Source organism: Squalius cephalus, assembly GCF_949319135.1.
Source record: "Squalius cephalus genome assembly, chromosome: 20".
NCBI classification, from domain to species: Eukaryota; Metazoa; Chordata; class Actinopteri; order Cypriniformes; family Leuciscidae; genus Squalius; species Squalius cephalus.
The window spans coordinates 14,614,183-14,625,905 of record NC_137141.1 but is presented as its reverse complement, the minus strand read 5'-3'; the positions used below and the strand labels follow the sequence as shown (position 1 = coordinate 14,625,905).

The 11,723-nt window shown below is 37.6% G+C and overlaps 1 protein-coding gene across 1 annotated transcript; it reads right to left on the bottom strand.

Moving 5' to 3' along the window:
* Positions 1–5,369: 5,369 nt before the first annotated feature.
* Positions 5,370–11,307, bottom strand: ptger2a (prostaglandin E receptor 2a (subtype EP2)). Its single transcript, XM_079853035.1, has 2 exons — positions 10,100–11,307; positions 5,370–7,369 (listed from the first exon to the last, which is right to left on the bottom strand). Exons 1-2 carry the CDS (start codon positions 10,937–10,939, stop codon positions 7,076–7,078), a joined length of 1,134 nt encoding a protein of 377 aa, XP_079709161.1. The 5' UTR covers positions 10,940–11,307; the 3' UTR covers positions 5,370–7,075.
* Positions 11,308–11,723: the final 416 nt, after the last annotated feature.

Here is an 11,723-nt window from a genome sequence, read left to right as displayed (position 1 = left end):
ATCTATCTGAATTATTTTTGGGCTGGGAAGTCCACGCCATTGGTTACATGCTTGGCTGAGCTCTTCGGAGGCGAGGATGACCAGTGCGATGAGATTATGTGTTTTCCCGTATGCCCAACCCCTGGTATCCACCATAGACAGGACATGAATATTATGCCTAATTAGTCCTGCCTCAGTTCTACTAATCAAAAGCAGAAGGGCAAATAAAAACCATCCAAATGCATGAGCTAGTTAATAATTGCCCATTCTGAGAGTTTTCTTCATAACGGAAAGCACTCTTTCTTGGGTGGAGGATATTGAGGCTATGACATGAACTTAAAAAATTAAGATCATTTTGTGGTTGTCATACCTCTCAGACCCAAACCCCACCCCCCACCCCAGTCTGTTTTTTGTTATCTCCGATCGTCGTGCGTACATTACAGCTATACGTGACACCTAGTATGCGATTTGGCTAGTTTCGGTCATGATTGGGCGGGTTTTGAATAGCAATTGGGTTGGTTTTGTTACCCAAACCTGGCAACCCTGTCTGCAGTGGGTTTTTTTTTTTTTTATTTCCCATTGGGACCAAGATCATATTAAGTAAAAACATTGGTCATGCATTCCATGTCTAGAGCCTTATATTATTCAATTTATTGGACAAACCAAGTAAGGCTGAAATCCGTCAACAAAATCCTTTTTTAAAATCTGCTTTATGAAATATTGATTTTTAGAGACCCTAAGAAATCAAAATTGTGTCTTATGGAAGAGTGGGTCCATGTCTTTTAGCCGTATGACCACATTTATATAATCAAAAGGAAATGCATACCAACAGTACTGGTTATAAAATTGTGTTTCATAGTGTCTTGCTGTTGTCCTTGTTTTAAAAGCATGTCTCAATCAAAGCACTAGCCATGTGTAGGCTACAGCATTTCAGTAAATGCGTTGAACGGAAATGAGTGTTTCTTTTCCAAGTAGAGTCATTTAACAGATGCCAAAAGAAGCAAAAGTCTCGTTTGAAGGAAAAGTTCTCCCAATAATTACATCATTGGACCCCATTTTCACTGTATTGGACAAAAAAAAAAAAAACCTGAATGCTGGCTTGGAAATTGAGTAAATGATGGAAGAATGTTTATTTTTTGGTGAAGTATCCTTTTAAGGTCTAAGGTCATCGAGCAATGCTGTTGAGCTCAGCAAATAGCTTTATTTCACACCACATTAAACTTCACACAGCACCAGTAATGACAGAACTGGTATTGACCACTTTTCCCAGAGTGAGAAATGTAGGAATGAGTGTTCGGGGGACTGAGAAAAATAAAAGTGAGATGAAAAGGGAGGGAAATGTATGAGCAACGTTCATTACAGAGTCTGTCAGTGTGTGCTTGTAATACATGATGATGGGTCTCCGCTGATGTGTGGCATCGGCTATCTCCCAAGAGATGAGCAGCTGTTTCCTGCTGTTTCCTGCTAGTCATCCGCTGGTGCTCTGGCCGGGGCTCGTAGATAACCTCACAGATCATTGCAGTCAACAGAGATGCGTCCTCCCTTTGCGTCAGAAAACAAATAAGCATGTAAACACAGTTAGATCTGCTTTATGTGATTACAATGAAAACTTTCATGAGATTAAACAGGCCACTGCGCCACACAGTCCTTCATGAGTCTCCAATCTTCATTACCATCGTTGACGCTAATTACAGTGGATGGCATTCATTAGCACTGGTGTAATTGGGTAAATCTCAAGGCAACATTTCCAGCTCACATTTCACCCCAAAATCTAAAAAATCTAAAAATGAATAAGAAATTGAATTTTTCATAACTAAATCAAGCATATTTTAGAACTATTAATAAGATTGTGTTCAGGACCTTTTCATTTTAAGGTTTAGTGTAATTATGATTAAGAATGGTGTTTTGTTTTTGTGTTTTGTTTTTAAATTCTCACTACTGTAATTTTTTTTAAATAAAGAATTCTATTATTTTATAAATTATATTTTATTTGATGTTATGTAAATATATACAGTTGCCAGGAGAACGGTACTTGCCTGACTGCATTGTGCCAAGTGTAAAGTTTGGTGGAGGGTGGATTATGGTGTGGGTTTGTTTGTCAGGGGTTGGGCTTGGCCCCTTAGTTCCAGTGAAAGGAACTTTTAATGCTTCAGCATACCAAAACATTTTGGACAATTTCATGCTCCCGACTTTGTGGGATCAGTTTGGGGATGGCCCCTTCCTGTTCCAACATGACTGTGCACTGGTGCACATAACAAGGTCCATAAAGACATGGATGTGCGATTTTGGAGTGTAGGAACTTGACTGGCCTGCACAGAGTCCTGACCTTAACCCGATCAGAACACCTTTGGGATGAATTAGAGCGGAGAATATGAGCCAGGCCTTCTCGTCCAACATCAGTGCCTGACCTCACAAATGTGCTTCAAGAAGAATGGTCAAAAATTCCCATAAACACACTCCTAAATTGTGGAAAGCCTTCCCAGAAGAGTTGAAGCTGTTATAGCTGAAAAGGGTGGGCCAACTCCACATTAAACCCTACGGATTAAGAATGGGATGTCATTAAAGTTAATGTGCATGTAAAGGCAGACGTCCCAAAACTTTTGGCAGTATAGTTTATATTGTTTTATTTTTGGTGAAATATAGATTTTTTTGACAGGTTTTAATGAGATGTATACAATTAAGACACAACATAGGCTATTCATTTCAGTCGTAAACTGATGTTTAACATGCTATTATATAATGGACAATTAATCATGAGCAGACACTTATGCAAATTGTTATGTAAATGGTTGACTACACACCACACAGGTATAATAAACAACAAGTATAGAAGCCGAAACGGCTCATGTAGCGATTTTAATGAGATCTTAAGTCTGTGAATATATCATTCAGAATCAATGGGCTGAATCAATAGACTTTCACACAACGGTGTAAAGACACTGCAGAGAGAGACAAGGCATCAGGCACCATGGGAATCACTTAAAGGTATTTTACAACAAATCAAGTTGACACTTCATTGCCTCTGTATTCAGAGAAATAAAAAGTGGTTGAGGACTGATGGTGATAATTTAAGCCAAGGCTTCTAAATTTAATTGTATCTCATCAGCGATGCAGTAAATGTTCTGAACACTTTTATGAATTCTCAGTGTAGGCTAAATCACCAAATTAACCACAGGAAATTCTAGCTCTCAAGACAGCCTCAGGCACCTGAGCTGTGGTTTGCTATATAGAAATGTTACCATGACGTCTGAGACGAGGTTTGCTTGAGCTGAAGGGAAACGATCAAGATCTGACTTTGTCCTTCTTCCCACACTCCCTATGGGTGCACCGTGTCACGAGCATCGGACCCCGTGCTGTTATCTAAATATTCACATATTTTGATATTTGTCTTGTGAAAAACTCAAGTTCCCACAATCAGGCTGAAGCTAAGTGATTTCAACTTTTAATAACTGCAATGATCTTTCAGATAAAGTAAACAGAATTATTTTTGTGAGGTTGATCTCTGATATCCTTATATCTGCCGAACGATTAATAGACTTATGGGGGGTTCTGTGTCACTTGTCAGATGTGTAAACCCAGTGTGTTTTCCACTGAGCCATGCACATGTGAAGTGATCATGACTGCAATCTAGTTTATGTAAATTAGGCATATTACACATATTAGTTTTGCCAGAAATGTGCCAAAGCAATTGAGAAAAACTGTAATTATTCGGAGAAGTCAAAAATATTTACCTGGTATATTTTTGCACTTTTTATGCCCATAACTGGCATATTTTTGTATTGATTTGTCCACCAGTCAGTTTGCACAATTAATTCATAGTGTATTTCCTCCACTCAAAAAATGCTTTGAATCCATTGATTTTAAATACATTCATTTTTTTAATTCAGTATTTATTTTAAATGATTTGCTGACAATCATGATGACATGCACATCATTATTTTTTATAATTAATATGCCCTCGTAAACTTTAAACAAAATAACTTCCCCTACAGCGACATCTCTTCTCTTTTCTGATGATGTGATCACTGGTGCGAGGGCGGAGCAACCCGTCACTCACATGACATCACAGCAATAACAAACAACAACCGTCCAATCAATTCCCAATGGACAAAATCAAGAGCAGCCCTACATTTTTTATTGTTCGAGATGCCGTTCACTTGGACATACGTCACAAAAGGGAAGAAAAGTCTATCGCAGCTTCTGTTTCATGTCAACTTTAATAAGTATTGTTTGAGTTTATGAGTAGTTGTCCGTTATGCCTGGCATAGGTGCAGATTTATGTTTCTGCTGGTGGGTGCTCACACTGATACACACAGATACGCAACAAATGCCCATTAAAATATTAACATGAAATCACTCAATACTTGTTATCAATACTTGGTGTTATTTTTTTTTTCAAAGAGTACAATCTTCATCTCCATGTGATTGTGCGCTTAATGAATTTATTACACAAAAGTTATTCGTGACTTGCGAAGAATTTGCGTAGAATTAGTGTCTAGTGTCTACATTATACCATACATAAACATCTTCATTCACATATTCTGTGAGTGTTGTTGTGAGTCACTCTCTAGCTGATATACCTGATCATTTTGCATTTAATTACTTAAAAAAGCAATTTATCACCGTGCAAAAAGCAGAAAGCTTTTATGTCAATTTGTTATGTCCTAACGCTATATGGTAAAAGTAGAACTGTGTGTATTACCACCCTCCGGGACCAGATGTGCTGTCCACCAATCAGAGAGGTTCCTGAATTTCAATCGATTTTTTGATTGGAGAATATCTGGCATTTTTGCATGCTTGCTTGAGCCCCGGGGCACCCACAGGATCGGCCCCTATGATGCCAGAGATTCCCAAACTTTTTTTGTCAGCTGAACCCCTTTGACCTAAAATATTTACTTGAATACACCTTGAGATTTGAAGTTAATATTTCAATAATTTAACAACACATTTGCATGTTCTCAGTTATTGATAAATGGTCACTTGACATGCAGGCAAACAACATTTTTTTTATTACATTTTTTTTTTTTTATGATTTAATGAATTGTCAGCTTTTCACTTCCTGCAGTTCCGTCACTGTGTTTGCGACCCCTGGTTTAGGAAACTCTGCATTATGCGAGCAGAACCTGACGTAGGCATCTGAAAATGTGGAGTCTGTCAGAGAGTACTCTATGTAGGCGGCCCAAGGCTTAAAACGCAAACTTTAGCTTCACATATTTTCACACATAATTGCATTCAGAAATATACCATTGCAATGTGTTTTTTCTATGGTCAGTTCACGTCAGTTACTGTCATGGCAGAGCAGCAGTTTGAAGAAATAAATTTGCTAAGCAAGTTAATTAAAGTTTGTTAAACATGCAGAGGAATTAGTAACTTGGAATAAAACACATGGCAAGGCTATCACCCCCTTGGGTCACATGGTTTATCACAGCACTGTAATGCAAGAACATTAAATATGTACAACAGGACCATGTGCAAGCAATGCACTCAACAAGCATTTCAGTGTTCGCATACTCATTTATGGCCTCAGGGAAAGTATGCATGCTTTATTTATTTCATTGTCAAGAGACACGAGTCCTGAGCAGGTTTGGGCAAAATTCAGAATTGAAAAATTGTCTCCCTTTTTATTCACGAGTCAGAATTTAAATATTGTTTTCTCTGTCCATAAGGCCTATAAACCTTCAAACTTAAAGGCTTTTTAAACTTTTACAACTTTCAAACCACACACAACACGATTTTGTCTTGACAAACAACTTTTCTTGTTAAAAATGACAGATAATACTTCCTTGTATTCAAATTCAAAATGCATCTCTTATCTTATCAATCTCTTATTGATTTGCTCCGTTTTGAAGTGCATCTCAATGGCTATGACTTGCTTAGAATATGTCACATTAAACAGACAGCTTCACAACACTTCAACATAAATTACATGCATACGTAGATAACACATTATTTCACAAGTACATTCAAGCCCTTCAAAGGCACATAAAAACAAGTATCTTGACACAAAGAACAGGTCTGTAGCTACTGAACGGCACCACGCATGTCGTCATGCTTAAATGCTTATACTTATGTACAATTATGTACAATCGGATCTCTCACATGAAAGAAATGACTGATTCATGTCAGCCTACATACATATGAAGACACATATATGTCATTGACTTGTAGTTGTATTAACATAAATTAAAGCACAATAAATATGTTGAGATTATAAATACAAGCAGACAGCTTTCATATGTAACATTTGAAGAACTGAATTACTTGAAATGCAAACTACGTCATAGGAGTCACTTGACAACAAACGTGTCCAAAGGAGAACGTGCCGTTTTTACCATTAACCTGAAAAGCACAAGCCTGCAAAAAATTTGGATGAGTAATGATCATGGAACGATAGCTTCAGGACAGTTTCTCTGTTTTCAAACAGTCCAATCACAGAATATCCCCGGCAAAACTGAAAAATCCTCCATGAATGAACTCCCACTGAACATGCCTTAAACATTTTTCAACTTCTTCAGGTAATTGCAGTTAACAGGGCTCCTGGTCTCAAAACAATTACTGCGGTTGAGGGAACATAACGTATCCCTTTGACCTCACATTTGACTTAGGGTTCTGAATCTGTTTTTAGATCAACAAACAAACCAGATCACCATTGGAATGGCAGACAAATCAGTTAAGATGTTCTCAGATAGATAGTTGGATGGATGGATGGATGGATGGATGGATGGATGGATGGATGGATGGATGGATTGATAGATAGATGGATGGATGGATGGATAGATAGATTGTAAAAAGTGATCAGTTGACTTAACTTAAGGAAAACCGTTGCCTTAAATTGATTAAGTTAATAAACTTCATGCGTAATTAAAAAAAATCAGTTATGTGGAATTGTCAAGTTCACATAACTTAATTTTTTCAAGTACACATGAAGTTTATTTACTTAATAATTTTAAGGCAACGGTTTTCCTCAATTTGTTTAAGTTGTCAACTGATAAGATCCTGGAATTTTGAAATACTATCAAAGAACTTTAAACCTCGATGAGCCTTGCCTTCCAAATCATATCGATTTTTAGATGGAATCATCCAGTCCATCATCACTTCAGATCATCTGAACAGACTTGCTGAGGTGTGTGGTCTCCACACAGGTGGAACTGGGTTGGAACAGCTCGATTTGGCCTGCAGGATTCTTGGAAATGGACGTTTTGAACAAGGAGTTCCTGGAGGGCATTAAGGTGGTCTTACACAGCGCCCCCCAGAGGAAGCGCAGAACCGAGGGGCTGAGGATGATGAACACCCACGGGTCAATGATGGAGTTGACCGAGAGGAACCGCAGAACAATTAGATCAGTCTTGTTTTCTCCATCCTTTTTCATGGAGTTGATGTACACACGGATCTAGAGAGAAGAAGGTAATTCAGAGACATTAACCACAGAACATTAACCACAGATGATGATGTCATAGGAGACTAATTTTTATTCCGAGCACAACACAGTAAGACTTACAAAAGAAACCAGAGAAGCATGAAGATGCAAATCTATTTTCAGAAATACTGTATCAAATGTCAAGAACCAAAAACTTTGATATTAATTTTTCAGAAGAGCATCAGCAATTGCAAATCTTATTTCTGGTCAATGTAGACTTAATGCATCGTTGGTTTTTAGGCCTTTTAGATAAATATAGATAGAATATTTTCAAACTAGATCTATCTAGACTCAATTTATTAATAATTAATCACAGTTGGTTACATATCACCATGTAAATTTAGCATGTAGTGTGACAGCTGCTAGCAATAGTTGTAATGAAAGCATTGTGATGAGATATGCGGAGTCACTGTATACACTGTCTGGTCCAAAGTATAGTTTTGCATTTCATGGTTTTAATAATTCATGTTACTTTTACCACATCCCACAAATCATATCTAATCGGAGAAACCCCATTATCATTGTTGACAACAACGTGGATGTGTTTCATCTCACGCACAAGATAATGCGCTTAAATCGCATTACTTTCATCAAAGTGCACGTTAACATGTTATTACTCTAAATTACAGATAGGAATTTAAAAGGCAAGAGACTTATCAGTCATTTTCCCCATTGACTCTTGCTTTGAGCTTTTGCTTTGACTGAGATTTCAGCAAACACTTATGTGATCTCATAAGATTTTGTGTGTGCATAAAACAACTCAAAAATATAAACATACACAGTACAAGGCACAGTCTGTCAAAACTTTGCTATTTCTGTCACCCGTGGAAGCAGTTATGTAAAAAATACAATCCACTCTCTAGATGTCTTCATCTTGGAGTTCCCATCAATGACTCACAAGATCATTGTAAAAAACGTCATTTCACAGTTCATTCTCCTAAACAGAGCAGAAATGATTCATATTATTTTCCTAAGTTTGCTTACCTCTGCTCATAGTTTATAGTTGCATAAGCCTTTGTTTGGTTTTTCCTTTATCACGCACAAAAGCGATGGTAAAGACACTGTAGAAGTTATATTTTTCCTAATAGGATTGTTTTTTTTCACAGACCATGAAGTATGATGAAAGTTGGCTATTACGAAATTCTCATGCACTGCATTTCATCAAACTGGAGTCTTAAAACTAAAGTGCGTAATCCCTTTGTATGTTAAAAATACTTTCTTCTATCCCATTTTAATATACAGAAACCATGGCATTCATGGTGAAAAAAAGTGTAAACACTGATGCTGAATCTTTTCAAAATTCCTTATTTGGTGGTGACTAATGGTTTGAAAAGAACCACAAGTTTATCAGTGCAAATATACGTTTTACTAAACATTTCTATTTGATCAAGTAAAAGATTCCTTTTTTGTTATGAAATCTAATGATTCTGATTATGCATGATCTTTCACTAGACAGGAGCCTTCCATCATTACATTTACCTAGTTGCCCGTCCCACAAATTTAGTCAGTGGGTTGCTGGGATCTGAAATTACATTACTTGTAATTTATGCTGAAATTCAGTTGTCCTTAATAAACTCAATTCAAACCAGTGAATCAGCAATAAGTTTGCAGAAGGAGCCACGAATACTAAACTGTAATACTTTAATGTCATTTCACCTACTGTTAATGTAATTTCTAAATAATTAACATGGCTGGCATAGTTCCAGGTGACTGAAGAGCTGGATTTGAGTCTGGTTTCAGCTAGACTTGGTCTGTCAGTACCTAGAGTCTTTGTGTGTCGCAACCACAATCTAGTCGCTTTTCACAAGAATTAATAATACACTCCAAGAAAAAATAAGCTCCAGCTATCTAAATCTCATACTGTCAGTTATTGTTGGTACAGAAGCTCTGATGGAGGTGAGGTGATTTTGAAAGCAGCTCCATATCACGATCTCGGGTTTGATCAAGATCTCAGTAAGCCATCCTTTTCGAAATGCTAAATGCTTTCATGCACTTACGTTTCCGTGGCATTTCTTTTCATAAATACCAGCTTCTCCAAGACAGGTCAAAACCTTTTTCATTTTTATAACCATTCCTTTCTGTCAATAAATCAGCAAGAAAATATGCGGTTACTTAGAAACCACAACATCCCCATGCCCAGTAACCTGAACTATAATATGGAAGCATCCGTCCATGAAACCTGTTGTTTACTTTTAATTACTTTTTCCAAATCTAACCAGACTTAATCTGCAAAAGACGGTTAAGGGATAATGTCTCTTTTCTATAACCTGAATATAAATGACAGCTACATTATAAATTAAGACAAGAAAAAAATTCTTCTTCAACTTCAAAAATATAAATAAAAAAATCATGATTTATCTGTAGTACATAAGTAGTGCATATATATATTATATTATACCATCTTTTTATATCGATTAATGTTGTTTCTTATTCATCTTTTGCAACTTCTGATATTGTTGATATGAATATATTTTCTCTAGGGATAAGTAAGAAGGTTTGCAATTTCATTAATATTACTAATATTAATAATTAATAATATTACTAAAACTCTCTTTTTTACATCATACATTATAACAATAACATGTATTTATTTGTCTCTCTTTATAAAGTAGTTTATTGATGCCTGAAGGACTTATTAAAATATTTTAGTGAATTTACAACAAATCACTTTCCTTCATCCTAATAAGATACTGTAAGTCTTACCATTAATGGCAGGGAACAAATGACAAATATGACTGTCATGAAGATCAGAAGAATGAGATGTTCCACCTCCTCTGCCCATGAGAAGTGCCTCCTGTCTCTTTTACTCCGGGTGTGCACCGATCCTCGGTTCATTTTGCGCCTCCGGTACATCAACACCAGATGATAAACTACAAAACAGTTGCATGCCACTATAACTACAATAATAAGCAGCAACACGGTGGCGTAAACGTTGGCATAAGCCTGGTCCTCAGGCTTCTTAGGCTTCATGTCAATAAAACACCACGTCCCTGGACAGTATTGCACGTAATCCCCGAAGCCAGCAAACGGCATCAAGCAGAATAGAAAGCAGACTAGATAAATGCAAGGGATGGTGATGTATCCACAGCGCTTGGTGACGTGCCTCCCATAGTGGTACGGGTACCCGATGGAGATGCACCTCTCCAGTGCCATGGCGAGGAGGATGGAAAGTGTCCCCAGACTGAAGAAAGTCATTGCAAATCCAAAATATTGACACACCGCAGAAGACTCGGTCATCCCAACTAGTGTGGTATTAGTTAAGTATGCAATCTGCACAAGGGGACTGATCATGCAGGTGCCCATTAGATCCGTAATGACCAACGTGGTCACCAACAAATGGAAAAGAGACTGCCGCTGCCGGTTCTTCTCTTTCCTCCTGCGGAACTCCAGGAGAACCAACGCAACCAGGTTCCCGAGCACTCCAGCTGCGAACATCATCGCGCTGATGGTCGGGCCCCCGTTCTCCTCAACGTTCAGACTGTCACGACAGGTTTTGTTCTCTGTCTCCATTCCTGCAGTGGATATATTGCTCCTGTTGCACATCTTCTTGGAACCTCAAAGTTCTTCAAGTGAAAAGCTTCCTTTATTAGTTTAGGTTGGCATGTTTGAGAGAACCCAACTCTACATCAGAAAAACTGCATTCAATTTAAAAATCTAAAGAGCTTAAAGGTTGTTCATCCTGGTAAAAGCATGGAGTTTATCAATCTAAGCATGGTGTGCACCGCATTGCAGAACCATAGCAGTATTTCAATGCCTCTGGAGTCAGACAGACTTGCCTCTTTGTCTGCCCCATGCTCTCGAAGGCAAAGAGGCAGTGGTGGGAGAATGTAGTGTGAGCCATGAGTTCCTCTGCTGAATGAGCTGTTGACTGGTGAAACAACGTCTTGACTCCACCCTCAACACACACACACACACACACTGGTCCAGACACAGGACTGAGAAAGTCAAGCTTCCTTAAAACCTCATATGCCGTTGAGACTCTGCTTCCTGGCAGTTTGGGGTCCCAAAAGAGCCCTGTGCTGTATTTGTACAAATAATAATAATCAAATAGCTATTTTTTTTTTAAATGGCCCTGAAATTGTCTCTTGGTAAGGGTTGCATGTGATTTAAGCTACTAAATGTGAGGAAAGAATGACTGTCAAAATTACCACTGATTAAATAATGGCCACTATCCTTGAAATTACAACGAAACATCACACCACCAAAGACTACAATTGTATACATTTGACAGATTTTTTAAAGATCTATGACAATAAATGAAATAAAATAAACAAATAAATACATTTGTCCTCCAAAGTGCTAAGTGCTCTTTAGATCTTATTCTAGA